The sequence below is a fragment of the Lepidochelys olivacea genome, assembly GCF_965140295.1.
Source record: "Lepidochelys olivacea isolate rLepOli2 genome assembly, chromosome: 4".
Taxonomy (NCBI): domain Eukaryota; kingdom Metazoa; phylum Chordata; order Testudines; family Cheloniidae; genus Lepidochelys; species Lepidochelys olivacea.
Window position 1 is genome coordinate 34,439,730 of NC_140414.1, and position 22,865 is coordinate 34,462,594.

The window sequence follows — 22,865 nt, forward strand, 5'->3', positions numbered from 1 at the left end:
GCTATGCCAATGGAAGACGCTCTCCAGCCGACATAGCTACTGCTGCTCATTGGGAGTGGTTTAATTATGCTGGCGAGACAGCTCCCCCCCGCCAACATAGAGCTGGTACAGCTGTGCCACTGTAAGGTCCGTAGTGTAGACATAGCCCAAGTTAACTTTAAATGTAATAGTAGAAATTTTCCCGCTAAGAGCTTTAAAGTACATACAAACTTTCTGTAGAAGCTGAGCTGGATTATTCTTGTTCAAAAACTTGTGCTGCTGAGACTTCTCCATGTTCAAAAGAACCACAGAAGAAACTTAACTACCATTGGCCATAGTTAAAATTGTCTCACTTTAACCTAACCTATAAAACGAGTTTACGCCACCTTCGGGCATGTGTAAATGTATTTCAACATGGACCCAAAGGAAACCTTGTTTAGCCAGGTTAGTAGGCATTCTTGCTCCTTTATGAAAAATTAATTCATTAAGATGTGCTGCAGGGAGCAGAGATCTTTAAAGGTTGTATTGTTTAAGTGATAAGTTGGGGATAACATTTATAGATAGTCAGAACACAATTTAAGGTAGCTATAAGGGGCCTATGTACCCAGAAGCCCGAATCGATTTCCTTTGTGAGCTTTTCTTCGTACAATCAAATTCAAGCTCCCCACCCTCGAACACTGTCTCCCTTCCCCATACTTCTCCACATTCTCTCAGCTTCCGATGAAGTGAGCTGTAGCTCACGAAAGCTTATGCTCAAATAAATTGGTTAGTCTCTAAGGTGCCACAAGTCCTCCTTTTCTTTTTGCGAATACAGACTAACACGGCTGTTACTCTGAAATCTCTCAGTATTGGCTTCACACCTTACTTTAAACTGATCCACATGCTTGTAACTTTCCCTTGCTACTTGTCCAAGAAGCCCTTTCTCTTTCTTCCCTAAAGCCCAGTTCTTCCATTAATCATTTTTACACTGCTCTCCTCATCACTAATCCTCTCCAACTGTTGTACTGTGCCTTGTCTGTCTTAAACTGCAAGATCTTTGGGGCAGGGAATATGCCTTGCTCCGATTTGCTATCTAAGTTTATGGGGCTACAGATGTGATTTTTAACATTAAAATTTTCTTTGTGTATAAAATCCAATGTATCAGGTAACAGCTGGAAGTTACATATAATAGGAGAGTTTACATGTTTAAGGCACCCTGACTGCACTTAACTATGAATGCTCAGTTCTAAAATGGATAGTACATAGAAGAACTACATACAAAAACAACAGCTAGAGAGTCCACTGCTGTCTTTCAAAACAAATCAAGCTAAAAGAGCAAATTTCCTCAAGTTTAAAAAGAAATGGTTTACATTTCTCAGATATGTGGAGAGAAGAACATGCTCCATTTCCTACAAGAAGGGGAAATACTTAACACACACAGAGGCATGTCTTATTTGTATTCCAGGAGCGTCCAAACCCCAACCATCATCAGAAATGCACCGGATGTGCTACTGTAATACCGACAGATCCCGGTCATCAGCGGGCGGGATTGAACCAGGATGTCAGTGCACGAGCCTCTACCACATGAGCTAAAATCCAACTGGCTCTTAGCTAAGGCTGTAGAGCAGACTCATTTTAACTCTCTCTCTAAGTGGTTTTGGTGCCAACTGGATGGGACAGAACACCACACCCAGAAGGTGTGTGGGTTACATTATACAAACATAAGAGGTTTACAATCTATTTTAAAACAAGATACAGAAGTGGGGAACAAATGATAGAAGGTAAGGAAGAAGATCAAAGATGGCAATCAATCATAAAATTATGCAATTCAGGCCTGATTCAAAGTTTATTGAAGTCAATGGAAAGACCTCTTTCGACTTCAATGGACTTTGGATCAGGCTCTTAAAGAGGAAAATTTTCAAAGACAAGTGCCAAATGGCACCTAACCGCCAGTGAAATCCAAAGGGACATAGGCACCTTTGACCTTCACTGGCAGTTTGGTGCCTAAGTCCTTTTTCAAAGGGAACTGCCAACTGGCACGTAAGTCCCTTTGACTTTCAATAGCCAAATTGCCATCTGCGCTTTAGAAAATCTCCAAAGAGTCTCACAAAATGCAAGACTATTCCTGTATCAGTGCCCTGAATTTAAAAGAGCATGGAAGAAACATTAAGGACAAAAGTTACTACATAGCATAACATTGTTCCCATTTGCTATCATTAACTATGGCTGCAAGTGTCGCTGTAGTTAATTGCCAGCTGTGCTATTTCAGGTGTTCTAATACAGTAGGACCATTGTAATTTACATCAGACTGAAACTTAGAGAGACAAGGTGGGTGAAGTAACATCTTTTATTGGGCAACTTCTGTTGGTGGCAGCAACAAGCTCTCAGGCTTACACAGGTCTGGGAAATGTACTTAGTGTCACAGCTAAATACAAGGTAGAACAGATTGTTTAGCATAAGTACTTATCATGAATTTCCAGGGACTATTCAGACCATGATTTTTAGTATCTAGCAAAGTTGTTAATTTGCTGTGACACTCTGAGTACATTTCCCAGACCTGAAGAAGAGCTCTGTGTATGCTCAAAAGCTTGTGTCTCCCACCAACAGAGAGAGGTCAATAAATATTCTACCTCATGCACCTGGTCTCTCTCATAATACCCTGGGATCAACATGGAGACAACAAGATTGCATGCATCAGACTGAAACTTAGCAAACTTGAGGGAGAAATGGTGTGAAATGATTCAAAATGTTTTTAGAAAATGCTCAGACTCTTATTTTGAATAGTTTCAGATTCAAGTTCTCTTTGTTACCCTCATCCCCTAAAAAGTGATGGGAACTGAAACATTGCAGGCATTTGGTCATTAGAATGGGATATTACAGTTGCCACCTTGAAATAAGAACAGACAAGACAGTCCCAGTTTGTTACTGAAAAGCATCTGACAGTGATATGGCAACATCACAAACTAAGGTGGCTGACAAAGCAGCTTTTCATTTGAAGACAGCAAGAGCACTTCCTCAGCCACACCCAAGCTTTATAAATGTCCTCTCAGTAGTACCAGATGTGTCGTACCTTCGATTTCTCAAGAAGATAAGAGGTGAGTGGGGGGGGAGAAGGGGCCACACATATGGATGTATGAACAGAGGGTTTGTGAGTTACCCAGTATGGCCCACCTTCTCTTCTGCTGAGACACTGTTTAACAGCAAGACAGAAAACTGTAAGGGAAAAGTAAAGGTGTCCATAAGGACTCACCCTGGAACCTAGCATTTACTGCCCATGATCAACTCTTGCTGTTTCTAGAATAAAGTGCACCAGTACAGCTCACCTCTGCCCACCCACCCACCCAGCAGTGCAGAGAACTGACAGATGCCACTAGCACACATCCACACCTTGAGAGAACTCCTAGTAGGAACAATCAAACTGAAAGGTTGAGAGAAGTAGAGTCTCAAAAAAGCTATAACTCAAGACCAGGAAATCTTTATGGGAACTGCATTCACATATATTTTATAGGCCTAAGAAAGCCACTGAAGACTGCAAAATCAGAGGGAGGACTAAAGAGATGGTATGAATGAGGACCCATACCTTAACAGTTTTGCAATATGTTTTATAATTAATACGCTTGAGCTGGATGTAGAATGGAAACACATCTCAGACTCTCCCATACATTTTAGAGATACCATGGGTTTGCAAGCAGGGGCATAATACACTCTCCCAAAATAAATAAAGTGCTCCTTATATCTGTAATGGAAAGAGGTAAAGGAAAAGAGGGTAGAAGATTCTGCAATCGTCTATCACCCACGGTGTGGCTGCTGGAATGTTCATGCTTTGAAATGCCCATTATTTTGGAAGGAAATCCTTTCTAGCCCAGATAAATGGTCCTAAAACGGGAAATAAACTCAAAAGCTTTAAAATAAAAGCCAAATATGAAAGCCACATGCAGAATTGCTAACTAAATAAACTGAACGATGCTTTGTGGGAACCTGAAGGTCTATCGGCAATACCACAATCTATATTGGTCAGCACATGCTATTTTCATTATTCGGATCAGAAATTCAAAGTATGTTTCAATTTCATGGCAATACTGCATAGATGCGGTGGCATCAGAGTCAAGTATTTATGCAGCACTTGTTCCATCACCAATTTATGTTTTAAATAGTCAGAATGATTTCTTCAGTGAAGAGTACAGCCCACACCATCTGTAGATTTTGGATTTTCATCTCACCTTGTGCGTAGCAGAACTCATGAAAGAAACCAAAATACAACATGCTTGTTCACAACAATTCAGCCAATTCAAGGCAAGTACTACTGTATTTTGATCTATACAAGTAATGAGCTGCTATAAATTGGCTAAGCTGCATCTCACAAAACGATGGATGGGGAAATTAATAAGTGATCATGTAGATTTTAAGACTGACATGTCATATTACCCCAATAATGGTTTGAACGATCAAATATTTTATATTAATCCTGCACTTTTCATTTAGACAACTCTATACTGCATCAGATTTTTTGTTCTATTCGCCTCAATATGCCCTTTTGTATTGTTCTGCCTCTTAAAATATGAGGGATATTGGGAAAAACAGCTGCTACTTCATAAAAAAAAATCCATCAATCCCTTAACATTCTTTTTACCATAATTCCTCCTCCCCACCCTCTTCGGCTGCTTTACAATATGTTCTTTACAAAGGATGTTTAGAAGTGCAAGAAGCAAGACTTGAAAAACCCACTGATCTGTGGTGATGAAGAAACTTTCCTGGGCGAATACCATCCATTTCGGCAGCATGCAAGCAACCCCTCCCCGTCCCCCTGCCAGCTAAAGTATATCCCTTTTGGTCGCCCAGGTGAACTTCCAAACATGAGCAGAGTGTAAGCCACGGCAGTGGGGTCTTCTGAAGCATGCAGACAGTCCGCTCCAGTGCCTAGGCTGTTGCTCAGCACTTTTCCAAGTTGCAAAAACTGACAGGCACGCTGAGAGTTTTCAGAGCTGCCATGGAGCATCTTGCAAGCAACAATGAAACCACAAGAGTCAAGTCAACTTTGCTTTATTAGATCCTGGGAAAAGCTATGGGCACCAGCAGAGGTAGGCACTAGAGATAGTCATTAGGAGGGGAAGATGCAAAAGAAATCCGAAGCTGCAGGAGAAGATAGCAGCCATGCACACCCAAACGAGCAGCACCCTCACAGTAGTCAGGAGGCTCTGGGAGTAGGTGGATTTGTACATGGGGGCTGGATAGAACACCGAAATAGCGGTCTTGTCTCTTGTAGCTGTTACCTGATGTTGAAGGCTTTAATGAGATTCGAGACCTATTAGCCAGAGGTAACAAGATAAACAGAACCCTGAAAAAGATCCACAGACAAATCTGGCAGGTGTTCCTCGGGTGACCAGATAGCAAGTGTAAAAAAAAAATCGGGATGGAGGTGGGTGGGGGGAGTAATAGGTGCCTATATAAGAAAAAGCCCCCAAAATTGGACTGTCCTTATAAAATCGGGACATCTGGTCACCCTAGGTGTTACCCATTTCACAGTGGGGGTGGGGGAGGGGCGGAAGAGAGGTCTTAGCTTCTCACCTGACCATCATCCCTGGATCTTCATCTAGTCCTCTGGCTATTAGGTGTCTGGCATTAGGTTCCAAGCCACACATGACTGCGTGGATGGGGGAGATTGACAATTAATACTTTACAGAACATACACGTGTGCTAAGCACTTCACAGAAGATACAACACATACCACATACCTGGGCCCTGCCCCAAGAAACCTACAATCTAATCATCCAATTCTGAAGTATGTACAATTCCACCCCTAACTGCCCCCCAGGACCTCACCACCTATCCAACCCCCACCCCCTTCTCCCTGTCCCCTGCCTGCCCCAACCCCTATCCACACGCCTGACTGGCTCCGGGACTCCCACACCCTATCCAACCCTCCCTGTTCCCAGTCTCCTGACCACCCGCTGAAAACCCCAGACCCATCCAACGCCCTCTGCTCCCTGACTGCTACCCTAGAACCCCCGCCCCATCCAACCCCCCCCGCCCCGACTGCCCCCCCAGAACCTCCGACCCATCCACCCCCCCGCTCCCTGTCCCCTGACTGCCACCCCCAGAACCCCTGACCCATCCAATCACCCCCTGCTTCCTGTCCCTTGACTACCACCCCGGGACCCCCCCGCTCCCCGCCCCCTTACCATGCTGGAGCCAGCCACGCAGCCACGGCGCGGCGTGCTCAGGGTGCGGGGAAGGGGCCAGGGGCTAGCCTCCCCGGCCGGAGCTCAGGGGCTGGGCAGTACAGTCCCACGGGCCGGCTGTGGCCCGCGGGTCACAGTTTGCCCACCTCTGGCTTAAAGGGAAGCACATGTAGAAGTATATACAAAACTGAGGAGCATACACGTCTATAGCGTTAGCAGGGAAGGAGAGAAGAGGGAAAGGAAAAGAACACAATGTAGGGACAGAAAGAACGAACAGGGGAGGGAAGAAGAGTGAAAAGCAAACTGAAAACAAAGGAGGCTGTGACTAAGTACAGCACACATCGGCTTTATTTTTTTAAATTGCAGAGGGCGCTGCTGCACAAGTTCCTTCACCCTAGCTAGCAGGGGTAGTCCTTAGGCCAGGAAGCGTCAAGTAAATTTTTTTCAAGCTTCGGTAAAAGGCTTTGTACTGTATAGGAATCTAATAATTCAGTTCCCAAAACCCACGTATGCTCAAGGCAGAATTGGCATCTTACCCTTTAAAAAAAAAAACCCACCTCACGTAAACTATCTAATAAATCAGAAACAGGATTTGTGTGTCTGTCTTTTGGAATTTTTGCCCCAGGGTCCACAGATAAATTGCGTTATTCCGAACTCCTGTTGGCACCCTGGTTAAATCTGAAATAAATAAGAGTCACGTTCTCTTCATACAGCAGGGTTGCCATGCCAACGTTAACATGCCTAACCTTGCCTATAAAAATAGATCTAGTCAGTTTCAAAATGCATGCAAATTACTGTGTCAAAGAGGTACCATCACAGTGGCAACTTTTTGGTGGAGGAGTAAGCAGAGAAAAAATGAGAAGAGCAGCAGTAAAGGGTTTTAGCAATTAGAAGTAACTTTCATGATCAAAGCATTCTTCTGCTCCCTGTTTCTCCACATACAATGTCCTACCTCTGCAGCACAGCAAGGGAAGAGAAAGAAAGTAAAAGAAACAGAGCTTTGTACTTTCCATTAATATATGTTTGATCCATTATCTGAACAGCCGGTTATTCAATGCAAGATAGATCAGGTGAGTAACTTTACTCACATGCTTATTTATTTGCAGGGCTCGGGCCATACATTTTATCATGATTACATAATTGACTAACAGGCCATCAATGATCTTTTATGGGAGAAAGTGAGGGAGGTATTGACTCATCAGAAGGGGAAATGGTTGTTAAGTGTTCAACTTCGAGAACTGATGGGATGCATAATAACATCTTAAATTCAGCTCATGTAACCACATAAAAAGTGTTCATTCTCAGATTCTTTTATCTGAAGTCTCCTTGAAGTGGGTTTCTCTTTAGAAAGTTGTGGCTTCCTTTGGGGCACACTTTATAAGTTTTAAGAGCCTTCAATCATATTTGTATAAATATCCCTTAAAATACACTTTTAGAAATAAATAATGCAGAAAATGTGTCTCCGACACTTCTTCGCAGGTACCAGAAGGAAATATAGCCCTTAACATGAGATGTTACTTCAATTTGTCTGAGCATTCTTGTCAGAACTAGCATTGATATTTAAATGCAGTACCAAACCCAGATTTTAGTACTTTTGTACTTTTTAAAAATACAAAAAGTGACTACACAGAAACTTGTGACAAAAGGGCACTTTTTAATTTTAAAGCCACATTGGAGAATTGAAAAATAAAGCAGTTCAATGCAAACTGCCACCACTTACTTATTAATAATGGCTGAACTGAATTTTCAAACTGGTATTTCTAAAGGTTTTTGAACAATAGGGGCTTGCCTAAGCTTCTGAAACTTGTGGGAGCGACTGAAATACTGTGACCCCAAAGACACCCAGTGAAGGATAATCTCACTATTCATACGCTCTCGTTCTGTTGCATGGCACATATTGGAGAACAAGACAGTAAAAGTGTCTACTTGCACCAAGAGAGAAGCATGCAACAAAAATAAGTATGGCCTGATTTAGGGGTGGAGAAGAAGAAATAGAGAAGAAAGTTAGAAATAGCTGCTCTGTGCTATGCAGCATTCTCCAATGGAAAGTGGCAGAATAGGTTACAATTTGCTGCATACATTAAGGTTAACAACACTCAGCATTAACTCCCTTTTCACAGTTCCTAACTCCACTGATGGGAGCAAAAGCATGCACCCTCTGCAGTCTGAAACCAAGCACAGAATAGGAGAGAGCATGGGTCAGCACAGAGCTATCAATTGCGTAGAAAACTTTCTATCCACCGTTTGACCAAGCCTTTCCCCAGAAAATCTTTGGCTTCGAGGCATTCACAAAGCCGCCTGACAGTTCTTCACCATCCATCAAAGACCTCTCCAGACAGCAAAATTCTAATTAAGATGAGTTGTGTTTCCCTTCAGTGGGTTTGTACAAGAGAAGGTCTTAGATGGGAGATGTGAAAAGTTTATTTGATTAATTGATTTTATTTACAAAAATGATAGTATTCATGGCTAAGCAAAGGTTAAGCAAATTAATGACTAGCTAAGTGAAACAACATTACTGCACAAATAAAATTCTAGAAGGATATGTGTTTTGATTAAACTTGTTCAGATTACTGTTTCAATATTATTATAATAAAAATGAATACTAGTTGTATATATTATGTACACACAGTGCAAGTTCTACACATACTGGATCAGTCTGAAAAAAAACACACACACCAACCAGCATTCCACTGATGGAATTCACTGAGTTAATCCTGTTTTAGACCAGTGTGGGACCACAATCAGGCCAAATACATATAAGAACTGAAGTGAGCCAAGGTATTTTCTTTGACGAACTGTAGTGCAGGGACTATGCAATATGAAGTTATCATTCTTTCCTCAACTGTAGTTTACATGGCCTGTTTTACTGAGTGAGGACAGATGGGTCAAGATTCTTTGTTCTTTTGAAGAATGCAATGGGATCTAAAAAGTTACCAAAACAGAGGCACGGGGCATGTTTAATGTCTTATATGAAGTTTAAAGAATGGATCAAGAGCAGACAATCCCAAGTGATAGCAGTGGTACAGTTTTTCATACTGCTGAATGCTGATGGTCTCCTGCATCTCCTCCCTCCAAACCTGATCCCACACTTTCTGTCCAGAAAGTGCAATCCTTTATTACATGCAAGTGTACTATTATGACAATATTAAGAAGACATCATAAAAAGCATTCAGGATTAATGTCACATCAGCCACCAAGTGACTCCCTCCACACTCCTTGTTCATGTGTCTACTGTTTCCTATTCAGGGAAAAGAAGCATTTTAAGTATCTAATCTCCCTTCGTTCAGGTCACTTAACAAGATTAATTCCTAACGTGTATTTGCTAATTCACCAGTTTTGAGGATCACTCCATTCACACCAAAGAAGCATCAAACAAGACATACATGAAGCAGCTGCAAAGGGTGGAAAGTCTTATTTTTAAAAGTTTAGTTGGTTTAAAAAAAAACTGAAAACAAAACCTAAAAAATATCCTCGTGTCAGCTCTAGACAGTGAGAAGCATCAGTGCTTGAAGACTTACATTTGCTTCATCAAAGGGGAACAGTTCTGCAATACACCTGGGAGGGCTCTGGATTCCAGTTTGAGGCACTGCCCTACAAAAAGTGCATACATTTTTCTAAGTACTGAGGTTTAGAGTTTCCACTGAGCCTTATCCTCTTGCTCATAGCAATAGGTACCAGTCACCATTACACACAAATATGAACCTAAAAATCAAGACTAGCCACAAAAAGTGTACTGATTTGATGAACACATGCTAGTGTAACTATACATGCTACTTTATTTGTTTGATATTTTATCCCTCAATACCTAAGAGATTATATTTAAATACAGAGAGTTCGGGCCAGACCAAAAAACAAATAAATCTATCCATATATTTTAGAAACACAAGCATTTCAGGAGACTGTAATGCAATGTAGAACATTCTGAAGAGACTGGTAATGTGATAGAGAGCCTTTCCCTTCTAGGTCACTGGTTCAAATCTTGCCAAGTGATCAAAAGATGTTGCCATCAGAAAAAACTGTTCTGTGACTTTTGTGGAGTGAGTTAGTACTCTCAGCCCAGCTTCCAGTGCCAGGTATCCCCAACTTAAAATCCAGTGCCAAACCTAGCACACTGACACCCCCACTGGCAAGTTTCAGAGGCTTCAAGTGGTAAACTAGTGTGGATAATTAGCCACATATTCTTCCCAAGGGGTGGGCTAGAAGCTCATAAGGAGAGTGACATGGAGAAGCTTATCCTGTCAGCATCTGTGTCATACCTTTCTACGGGCACATGAAGGACTTCAGTCTACAGGGTTTTCAAGCCAGCACCTTTCATCAACACTGAGGTTTTAAGGGCCTCAATCCTGCAAACACTCAGGCTCGTGCACAGCTTTAGGCATATGTGTAATCCCACTGAACTAATCATATGGGTGTTTGCAGAACAATACATTTTAAAATAGTATTATCACATGTTAATTCCAACAATCTAAAGCTGACTTGTCTAGGTTACAGTTGCAAGAAGTTCTTAACCCTCTTTGCATCAGAATGACTCAGGCGAAAGAAGTGGAGTAACCATTGCTTGACCGAAGTATAATAGTATCCTTCAGACTGACATGCAGGATACTCTTTCCCTACCATTCCCAAGAATACACTTTTGTCAACTCTTACAAAAAAAGTGAATTTGCTTTTGAAAATTTGCCATTTTAATACATGGGTTTGAATTACTTCTTCATATTGCTCACTGTACAGTAATTTCGGACATGTGAGTATTAAGATTTCACTCAATAAGCTGTCAGGTGCCATTGTGAACAAATGACATAATGCAGGCAGGAGAAAGCCAAGATCTCACAAAGCATTCAGTAACACCTAACTGTACTGCGATAAAGACAGGACATTTTACTTTGCGTTAAATCGATTTGATAGTCTAGAAAATTCCATGCGAGTGGCAGGGTATGAAATGCTTACTTGTACTTAAGTCATTTCTCATCTTTAGAGTCATTCTCTTTAGCAGTATCTTTAGAAAAAAAAGAAAAAACCCCACCCAACAGGTGTCAGCAATATAGCAATCTGTTTAAAGCTGCTAGAATTCTCACCCCCTCAAACCCTCCACTAACTGTTATGTAGTAGTCCCTACCTAAGGTTCAGACAAAGCTTGGAGATCTTGATATAACAAGACATCTTCTGTCATGTGTTGACTAATTGTGATCTTTCAAAACTAAACTTATAACTTTGCAGTAGGTAAATTATCAGATCCTGACCGGTAAAGCCACTGCTTCTTGTGCAGTCAGAAGAATTAATCAAATCTAAAGCCTACATACATGACCAAAAAAACGTTTCTTCCCCAAATAAGGTTCCATTTTTCTATTTATTTATGAATTAAAAAAAAAAAACCCTCTCAGTTTGCACTGGTTATATCTGAACATGGTCCAGAGGATTCAAATAATTATGCATTTTTCTTTGTTAAATTTAAGGCTCACTGATTATCTCCATGTGTGTTTTAATATTTGATTTTTATTAATTTTACCATTGCAAGGCTATTGAGCTTTTCCTCTCAAGAAGATATAGATAATGACCTATGAAAAAGAAACACTATAACTTTGACTAATGCAATACAGGACCTGGAATCCTACAGCACTAAATTAAGTTAAGAATCACATTTGTTTTGTTATTACAAGTGAAAAAAGCTACATTACTATCTTTCTTCATTTATGCTTCTAAAACAATAAAAAAGCAGTTCAGTGAATGCAATTTAAAATGAATATGATACAATATAAAAGTACTCCTATTAAGAGTTCACTGTGCATTACTCACTCCAGGTTCTGCATTTAAGCATTTAACCGGATTTTGGTGTTTAATGAAAGAATGAATCCAGTTAAATGAATCCAAATATTAACTACAAAAGGTTGACATATAACAACTATCAGGCCAGATGAATGAATAAATCTTCTAAGCATGATTTAGGTCAATTTCTGTTCCTTCCTTCAATTCCTCTTAATGAATACTTCATAAAAGGAATAAAATCTTAAATGTTTGGTGGACTGAATGCTCACAAAATCTACAAAAAAAAAAATGTAAGAAATCCCAACTATATGTGCTGTCAAGGTATCTTGGAAATAGTGTTTCTGGGAAGTTTGGAGCCTATATACTTATTAACACAGAATGAAGTGTAACAATGTGAAGAGTGATTGAAGGTTAAGAGTCAGAATGAGACTAAAACCTCACACCGTGTTAAAAAAAAACAAAACACCACCACCCTAGACTTATTATAGTACCTTTAAAGACAACAGTAACGGAGTCTATTATTAAATGCAGAAGTAGCAATTTTATTTATCGGCATTCATAAAAGCAAAGATGATTTTATTTTATTTTATTTAAGTAAAAAGATCATAAGTCAAATCCTGCATCTGTTCTTACTCATAAAGAATATCCACTGAATTTAAGTTTTCCCTGAGTAAAGTCCATAGAATTTGGTCCTACCTTTACACATAGTCAAACACAAAATTTAAGAAGAAATCGTCATTCAACCCCCAATTACTAGTGTACTCCAGACATTATGCAAAATATTTGTAATGTATGAAATATTTGTGATATCTATAATTGAAGGGTATCAGAAAAGTCTATAGTCATATATTACAAACTTTTAAAGCCTTGCTCTTTTAGTGTGATGTCACAGGACCATGATTCAATGTAATATTGCCTAACTCATGCAACAAATATTTCTTATTTCACAAGATAAAGGCAAACTCCATTTTTTAAAACTCTGTTACTATGGCGCATACAACCAAGTTTCTTTAAAAAAAAACAAAACAATAACTCTTGGATATGAAACAATCAGAAAAAAAACAGAAAATTAAAATACAGAAGGATTTAAATGAGGTGAATCTCTCAATAAGATTTACATTTGGTTTTGGTTGATGCTCAAGAAAACACATGAAATTGTGCATGCTACAGAGCCATTTTTTTCTCAGTTTCTTGGATTCTGGAAGCATTCACAGCCCATTTGGGGTCCATATTTCACCAAAAAATCTGGAGATAAATACAGGTTTATAGCCTATGATGGATACACTGTATTACACCTAAGTACATACACAGAAATACGCACATTTGCTGTAAGCATTGTACATGTATTAAAAAATCACACACATTTGTTCCATACCGGAATAAACATTCTTTTATTGCTGCGCACTGTGTTTGTGTGGCTAATGAAAACTCTCAGATGTGTTTTCACCCAACAAACGTCACCCAACAAACGAGTGGCCCTGGAGCATTCAAGCTCATAGAACATAGATGTATGTTTTTACAATGGAGCGAAGTCACCGAGATTATACTCATTTGTGGGAAACACCCACACGCAGATATGTGCGCACACATGCAAAGATACAAGGGCACACAGTATCTCTGCTGGACAACTTCACATTCAGCCAGGCCAAACCATAACCAATAACCATGATGGGGGAAGTGGCTTGGATTGCCTTCTACTGTGCTTAATGTTCAGCATGTATTATGCAGCTAGTACATGCATTTTCATCTCCTAGAGAGGATGATCCTGGATAAATATTCCACATTCTTGAGTCACGTCCCCCTCCCTAAACGAAAGTCATCTGGCTACTGGACTAGATGGCATCGCCCAGAGGGAAAAAAAAGAGCTTCCCACTGCTGCTGCAAAGGCTCTTCCTCACCCCACCAACACTGGTGGCTAGGTGGATAGGCTCGGTGTGTACTGTGTATACAGAGAGAGAGATCGGTGGATTCTCCTTCTGGAAGAGTGGAGAAATAGACCATCAAGGACCCCCGGCTCTTACACATTAAAGCAACGTCCCCGCCCGAATAGAGAATTCTCTGTGAATCAACCCCTGGCTCCAGGTGTCACCCCCACCAAGCAGCACGTTTGAGAGAGGGAAGGGAGAGGACATATGTCAGCGACGCGAGGGAGGAGTGGGGCGGGTGAGGAAGGAGAGCCCCAGCTGTCAGGATCGGGGGATTTACGGGCATTTTCATGCATGCGGGGAGCTGAAAGGCAGTGTCAAGATCTGCCTACAGACAGCGGAGTCTGCGTGCGAACCCAGCCACCCAACGGGGCTCGGATCAGGCGCGGGAGGGGGAAATGCCCGAAGAAGTAGCCAGAGGAGGGGAGGGAGCCAGGCTCTTGTGCTTTGGTCCCTCCCCTCCCTTCTGCCTCAGACACTCCCGCAACTAAGGAAGCTGGGGCTCCCCCTCTCTCTCGCGCGAGCCCTGTGCAATCACTGAAGGCAGAGAGGGGGAGGCAGGGGGGAGAAAATGCTGCAATGTAGCCCTAGGCAGAGCGATCTCCCGAGCAAACCCAATCGCCGAGTCAATAGTGCAATGATACCAATCAATCAAATTACCACCCCCAGACACAACCCTGACCAGCAGCCACCACTTCCTATATCTATCACAGCAGTTACTCCCTATTCACTCCCCAATCACCGCCTCCTCCACCCCCCTCCAAACACGTCTCGCCCATTTAACAACTGCAGCCACAGTAAATAGGCAGACCCCGTTCCTTGGAGGGGGGAGAGACGTACAGGATCTTGGAGGACGGAGGTAGCCAAATTTTGAAAAAATGGAGGCGGGGCAGTGCAAGCAGACAGCTGGCTGTGTGTGTCCGTCTGTGCACGGCACAGCACTTACCTTTCACCACCCTGTCCGTCGTTGATAACTTTGGATCAATTGCCTTATGCTCAGACATTTCCAGCAGCCGGGGGCAGGAGGGAAGGGCTCTCTCCCTCACACAGCGCAGACACAAGGCTGAGACGGCTGCTGCAGCAGCAAACGGCCAGTCAGTGTCTCTAGGTCCTTGGCTGTGGTTAAAGTTACGGCCCCTCTTGCCTGCTGCTTGCTTTGCTTTGCTTCTTCTCGTCCTCCTCCTCCTCCTTCTTCCTCCGCCGCCTCCTCCTCCTCTACTTAATTATTTATCTCAATCACGCCACTCGCTTCCTTATTTATATTTTTTTGCATAAATAACAGGCAAAAGCAGCCAGAAAAAAATAAGTTTAAAAAAATAATCAGGGTACAAATGCAGCAGCCCCGGGCTTCCTTCCCCCACAGCAGCAGCAGAGCGGCTGCTGCTCCAGCTCCTCCGGCTGCTGCACTGGATCTGGATACGTCTCTTCCCCCTCCTCTCTCCTTCCACTCACATAGACACAGCCACTGAGCTGCACACGGTCCAAGGCGCAACCTACCCTCACCGCCTAGCCTTGCACCCGCACCTCCCTCCCAGCTCCTTCTCCCCCATCTCTCCCTCGCAGCCATTGGCTCAGGCCGCGCTGCCAATCACTGTCAGGTAACTGCCGCCCGCCTCTCCTCCCAGGTGTTCTGACGGCTCTCCCCATTAGCCGGACTGGGGGCGGGGGAGGGGGAGCGCAGCAGCCGCTGGGGGTAGAATTCTCCCCGGAGCGTTCCACAGCCCTGGCTGAGCCGCGAGGAGAGTAGTAAAGCGCCTCGTGGGCTTTGCCCTGGGGAGCGGAGAGGTGGGGCAGGACTGTGGGCCGGAGGGAAGCTCTCGGTTGCACCCGGCTGTTGCACCGCGGCTGGCGAGGAGTTTGCGGGAGAGCGGCGGTGTTGGGGGGCGTCTCCCCTTTTACTTTACAAACCCCAGGGCCACAACAGCAGCGGCAACAACAGGGAGAAAGCGGGCGTGTGTCATTAGCTGGCGGGGGCGGCCTCCGCCTGTCACTCGCTGTAGCTGCTGCTACACAACAGGAAAAGCTCCAGGGTGATCGCGCCTGCGTGTGTGTCCCTTGCAGCAAGGCACAGACACGACAGGCTCGTCCATGCAGCGCTGCAGCCCCTTTCCCTTTGGGGTTAGGGGCTGCCGTCAGTTAGGTTTCCTCTTGCTCGGGTGCCTTTATCAGCCAAGCTCCCGACAGTAGCTTTTCCGTGTTTTTCCTTCTTTGCCTGTAATGCTTCTCTGCGAAGGCAGGGGGAGGGGCCTCGGCTGGTTGGGATGGGAGCTTTCCACTCGGAAGGTTGATGGATGGGTTTTCACTCGCGGCTGCCATTTAACAAACCAATGTATAATTAATTAGAGTAAAGTCACTGTAGCGTTTGGGAGAGTGGGGAATAACCTTACAGTCAGGAAATGCCGAGGTGCTGAGCTAGCTGTGAGAGCTATTGCAGATCCTGCACATTAGATTATTATACTGTGTGTCCTTCTACCTTTCCTCTGCTTTGTACAGCAAAAAACACAGTATTTCAATAAGTAATAATGGGGGTGGGGAAGGATGGTCTTGTGAGGCATAGCTCTAGAAGTTCCATGGACTCTGCCGTGCACTTGTTAGGTGATCCTGGGGAAGTCACTTGATATCTCTGTGCAGAGCTGGTGCTAGGCATAAGCAAACTAAGCGATTGCTTCTGGCCCCAAGCAGCTAAAGGGAGGGGGGCGTTTGCTTTTTATTATAATAACTTGCCTGTTTTAGTATTGTGTGGCCAAAAATATTCCTGCTTTGGGCCCTCAAGGGGATAGCACTGGCTCTCTCTGTGCCTCAGTTTCAGGACATTGTATGTAAAGGGGCTAATAACGCACATCTCCCAGGGGTGCTGGATACCTAATTCATTAATATTACAAAGTATTTTGAGATCCTCAAATGGAGGCCACTGTGAATGCAAAATGTTGTTATATAGTTTTAGTTTCTAGAGAGAAATCATTTTCAGACTCAATATTTTTGTTTCTGTTTTGTGATGATGGCATTGTAATTCAAGAAATACCATGACATATATTTCTTAATCTGCCTTGACTTGATTAAAAATAAAAAGTTATGCAAATCTTATAAAATCTTTAAAGAGTGGGTGCACATACTTCCTTTTGAGATATTATCACACATGCACAGATTTTCAAAAGAGCTCACTCAGTATGACAGATATTGCAACTGCATGCAATATCTTTGGGGGACCATACTGTATTAAGTTTATGAATAGCTGATGTACCACTCTTGCTCAGGGATCATATGCAATTTGGGGGTGGGAGAGGTTGCCACAGTGCCTTCAGGAACTATAAAACAGTGGGGGACGGAGAGTGATTAAGGTTGTAAACACTTCCAGAGAGATTCCACTCCCCTGGGTAGGCTTGTATAAAGTGGTTCAAACTGGGTTTTTCAGAGACCAACAGACAGAGAAAGGGCTTCTGGTATAGAAAGGCTGGGTCTAAACTGGCTAGGGCCCTTCTTTCTGAACCAGAACACAGACAGGACCGTCTGTCCCAACAGTTGCAGAAGGGATAGAAAGACTTTGGCCTACTAGGGCCCCCATAAGGCTGATAGGTGACCTCTGTTAAGATTTTAGCATGAGTATAGGAACTTTCATTGTTTTTTATGTTTTCTCTGTAACTTGTAATTGTTGGCAATATGCAGTTCATAGTCGGAGAGAACGCAATGCACAGGCACTGGCTGTTAGGGTCCAAACTGGCTTGCTGGGGATATCACAACGTAAGGTAGGGAGCTGTGCAGCCTTAAAATGCCCAGTCAGAAGGGAGTGAGACCAGGTAACTGGTGGAGTCCTGAGACCTGGCTAGACATTCCTGGAGGGGACTCCGAAGGGGGGGTTAGGGGTGCAGTTACCCTGAAATTGAAAAACTCAGCACCTAGCAATTTCCATTGTCCTTAGTGGGAATTGGTGGATGCTGAGCGCTTTTGAAAATCTCACCCTGGAGTGAGTTTTACATGGGTGGACCATTGTAACCCATGTACCCATACATAGCACCATTCCAGTTAATCCTCCATCCACCTCCACAAAGCCCATAGCAGCAGCAAGGCCTTCCTCTGTCCACTGTGTGAAAAGAATTTAGTTTTCTGGCCTTCACATATAACAAGCACAGAAGACAGCATTTAATTGTAGGAGGGTCTGTGTTACAGAATGATTTAATGTCAAAATATCTCACTGGCTTTGGAACAAAAAATAATAGAAAAAACAACTACCAATAATCAGGTAACTTGATGTTGCTAAGGTTCTTACCCAAAATGTGTTACTAGAATAATCTAGAAATGCCTGTACCCTCTTTCTTTTACTTCTCAGTATTAAGAATCTTCAGAGATGAAGATATAAAAAAAATACAATAAGAGAAAAAGGGAAGACAGGAATAATAATGCTTAAATGTGTCATTATTATTAAATAATAATGCTTAAATTGCATCCTACTGTATGTCAATCAATAGGCATGTGGCAAGATCTGTAAATGGATCAGCAATGCTGCACATATTGTGCAGCTGTCCATTGAACTTTGTTTACTTGCTAGCCAAATTTTGTTGGCTGGTAAGGAAACCCTCATCGTTGTTCCATAGAAAGAGTTATTCACGTCCACTGGTCCTATAATTGGAGTAGTAATCTCCTTCCTTAATAGACTTGGTGCTTGAACCAGAGCCACTATTATCTCCTAACACTTTAACATCCCCACAACTGGCTGACTGTTTGCTTGGACTGGAATGAAATGGGGCAGCCTAGCTGGTAGCACCTGCTGCAAGTTTTTTATTTATTGATGCCAGTACAACAGCTCTGGCTTAATTCATTCAGAAAGGGGAAGGAACATATCCAGTGCTACTATTAATAGTTTTCAATAGTGTGTCATTCTTCCATGTGGAAGCCGGCAGTAGGACTGTCTGACACCTGCACCCTTGCTCCAACTGCTCATGTTGTCTTGATCTTTAGACTTCTTCCTTGAAGGCACCTAATCACAGCCCTAGATAACACACCTCAAAGGAAAAGGACACCATTCTACACCTCTCTCACTGAGACCTTGAGCAAGTATAGGACCCCCACATACGCTGTCTGCTCTTAGAGGTGCAGGGTGGTTTGCTCCCTTTTGGGACAGACCATGTGAAATTTCCCGTGCCTTATTCCTATTTAGTTTAATGCAGTGGGTTAAGCTAAACAGAAACAAGACAATCTTATTCCTGAATAAGAACGTCTACCCATGAAGTTATATAAGAGTAACTGTTCCTGAATAACTCCATGTGTAGACAATCCCTTATTGACTGATGCCTGCCCCTCTTTTGCACCATGCTGTACTGTGATTTTGGTGGGTTGTTTGCTTGTTTTTTAAATCTATTTTCTTTGTTGCTGTTTGTTAAGGATGCTATAGTGGTGGGGATAGAGCACTACTTGTAGAAGAAGAATGCCTTGGGGACAAAGCAAAAGAACCTGTACAGTCTGTGCAAGAGGAAGCTATGTGTGTGGCTGTGGCACATAATTCATGTGTGTGAATTACCATTCTTTGATTTGTTTGATGTTTTTGAAGCTAAACTTTGTTGGTTGCTATTAACCCATAGCTGTGAGAATGTGAGATATACGTTCACTGCACTAAAGAAAGACAATATAAAAAGGGTGACTGTGATGGGGTTCCCTGGGTGCAACCTGAACTGTGGGAACGCTGAGCCCTCTGTCCCACCATCCTGGGATATTCCTCTCACACGGTGATGCTGTGACAAGCTACAAACCTGTGGCAGGTACTGCACGTACACAGACATCCACAGCCAGGGACACAGCCAACTGAGTTACATGAATGCTTGTCCCAGCCACTCGTGAACCAACAATAAAGAGGCTCCAGCCAATTTCCCCCAGCTCCTCAGTCTTGCACCCCTGAAATATACTGTCTTGCCCTAGTCAGAAGCATGACCAGTGTAAGTTTATTACCTGTGGAGAGGACACACACTAACCTTTGTCAATTGAGCTGAGATTTCCCAAGCACTTAAACCAAAACCCACTGTTTTAGGTAAAATATAAAACAGATGTATTAACTACAGAAAGATAGATTTTAAGTGATTATAAGTAGTAAGCGTAGATACCAAAGTTGGTTACCTAAGAAATAACATTTGAGTTCTATAAACTAGACAGGATTTGAAGCAAGCAGTGTCTCACTCTGATAGATGGTACAAATGGGTCACAGATCTTCAATACATAGGCTGGAACTCTCCTCCACACAGGGCCACCCTCCCCAGTTCAAAATCTTTGTCCTCCAGATGTGTTTCCAGGTGTTGAGTTGTGGGGGGAGTGAGGCCAAGTCATGATGTCACTTCCCCTTCTTTTATAGTTTCTTCCAGGTTGCTAGAAAGATCTATGCTTGTGACGTGGGGGTCCCATTGGTCAAATGTTCTCCATTGTCTATGTTCTCTCTCTTAGAAGTCTTCTGGGATGGTCGCTGGGGAGTGTGGATTCCCTTTAATGGGCCATCAGCATGTCTGGCTACTCCATTGTTGCACCTGAAAGGCTAGCTGTGGGTATTGCCAACCGCACAACATTATTTCAGTAACATACACATAGCAAAGCTTCATGACTTGTCATACGATAGCTCAAACAATCCAACAGGATACTAATGTTCAACAGATCAAGACTTTCAAAATGATACCTCACAAGGCATACATTGTACAAAACATATCATAATTACATGACTGTGCTGAATATGGGGGTTCCAGGGTATTGCTTTGGGGTACAGAGTACCACAGTGACAAATGCGAACTACAGCATAGATTTTTAGCTTGTTGGGATAGCAACAGTAGTTGTGGGAGTAGCTATTATTGTGATTTAATAAAATGAAGTCAGTGCCCAAACAGTACAAAATGTTCAAACACAACTATGTTCCTTCTGTTACTCTTTGATTGAGCAAATCCTCAAGCTACATACAGGATGCATAAGGCTACCAATGCAGTAGATTCCACAGCTACCTCTGTGCTCCAGAGTAGGACTCTGGCAGCATTCTGTTCTGGAAGAGGGAGGGAGAAGTATGTTAGGAATGTAGTGTGGCCAGTGGGTTCATTCACAGCACAGATCTCCTGGGCAACAACTTCATGAAGTGGGGAGCATCATTATTTTGGATTGAAAGCTATCAGAATGACACGGGAAGAAGCTAAGATGGCAGCAAGGGACCATCAAAGATGGAAAGCAGTGGTGAAGGCCCTATATTCCTCATGGAACAGAAAGGCATAAGTCAGTCAAGTCATGTTGCCCATATCCACAATTCTCATTGTGGACTCCGTGCATGTATGTCCTGGGTTCTACTTGGAAGGCCTCATTGGGAGGTAGGAATCAGTCCTCCCAGCCTATACTTACTATACACAGGCAAATCCCATTACTCAGGCTTTGCCCATGAGACTAAAATTAGGTCTTATTTCATAACAAAGATACATGATTGCCACTGCTGTGTGATGAAATTCTGTGTGATGAAATTCAGGGTAAAATAGTACCCTATATGCCTATAGCACTTCTAGAAACTGCTAAAGATTTTTGGTTTTTTTTTTTAAATCTCTTCTCCTTTTATTTCTATGGCTTTGACCTTACTATGTTCCTCCCATCCCCATGCCCCATTTTCATCCACTCAGTAGGGGTGTTTGTTTATGCTGCTGCTGCATAAGTTTGATCTTCCCTTCCAATGGGCAATTTCAGTTTTCAGGTATTTTTTTAAAAGTCACAACATTCATATTTCATAGCACAACAGTAAGTAAAAACCCCATTTACCAGATCTATCTTCTTGCTACACAATGTGATACAAGCATGCCAGGGCTAAAATGCATGACTGCTCTATCAAGGAGGTGCAGCAAGGCCGTGACCTTGTGACTTGTTTCTATTTGGATATTACTTCAGTTCAGTTGCAAGCGCTCCCGATAGTTTCAATGCCATGCTATGAAAAGGAGGGAGATGTAAGACTCTTTTCTCTGCTTCATTTTAATCATAACATGGATTTTAAATAGATAACTTTCTACTGGTTTTTCGTAAGATTTACTGTTATTTTGGCAGTAAGAGTTGCATAATAGCTATTGATTATCACTCATAGGGACATGCTGTTTTCTGTCTACGTAAGTGGTCCTCAGACTTTTCCATATTGGGACACCTTAGTTCCAGACCAGAACTAAGATCCTTCTCACTTGACCAGATCCCCATGTGACAGACTGACAATATCCCCTACTATACTTAACAACGTTATGGAAATAAAGTAAACATTACTGAATTAGTCTTAATACCCTTGGGGTACATTGTATTAAAAATGCAATTGTTTATGTGGTGTTGTAGCATTGTATGTACCTTCTCTAGCAGGGCGGGGGGATGCTAATGTGCTTCCTCCATGATCAACACTTTGAAGCCACCTCCCTGGAGAGAGAAATGTATATGCCAGTTCAAACTGGATTCTCCAGGGACCAATAGACAAAGAAAGGATTTTTGGATGAATAGTCTGGTTTTAAACTAGTGCAAGGCCTTCTTCCTGGTTTAGCAAATGGACAGGACTCGGGGTGCATGGAGGGCCCCAAACCTTAGGATCGGGTTAGACTGACTGAGTCCTTGTTCTCAGGTGGGAGGATTGATGGACTGCTACTGCCAGAATCCATGTTAGGATCGGGGTTATCTGTGGTAAGCTTATTAGCATACTCGTACATGTAGGTTCTTTTAATAAAGTAGGCTGGCATACAAAGAACTGTGTGGTACCTTATAATTGTAGAAATTACACCTGTTAAGCATCTCTTAAGAGAAAGCAAGCAGGTGTCCTTGGGCAACCTGTCTGTGCTGGGAAATGTGCAGTGAGGGCAGGGAACTGAGCAGCATGGACATACCCCAGGCAGAAGGCAGTGAGATGTGGGTCTTCACCCAGAAAGGCAACAGCTGGGGAACTGGAAGGCTGAGAATGGGTTCCCTTGCTGGGCCACTAAAGAGAAATACAGGTGCAGCTGCCCTGAACTATGATGCCTCACTCCCCTTTAACAACATGGGAGGAAGGAGGAGGATCATGATAATTAGGTTGAGAACCCATAGT

General features: G+C 42.8%; 1 protein-coding gene across 2 annotated transcripts in view; it reads right to left on the reverse strand.

Annotated features, from left to right (window-relative positions):
• Positions 1 to 15,303, reverse strand: part of PPP3CA (protein phosphatase 3 catalytic subunit alpha) — a 330,643-nt gene extending 315,340 nt beyond the window's left edge. Inside the window, exon 1 of one of the 2 annotated variants that reach the window (XM_084626228.1) lies at positions 14,769 to 15,303. In XM_084626228.1, the coding sequence (XP_084482354.1) occupies positions 14,769 to 14,826 (58 nt within the window). In that variant the 5' untranslated portion in view covers positions 14,827 to 15,303. The remainder of the gene's footprint in view (positions 1 to 14,768) is intronic. The other variant, XM_084626229.1, reaches the window with a different exon arrangement.
• Positions 15,304 to 22,865: the final 7,562 nt, after the last annotated feature.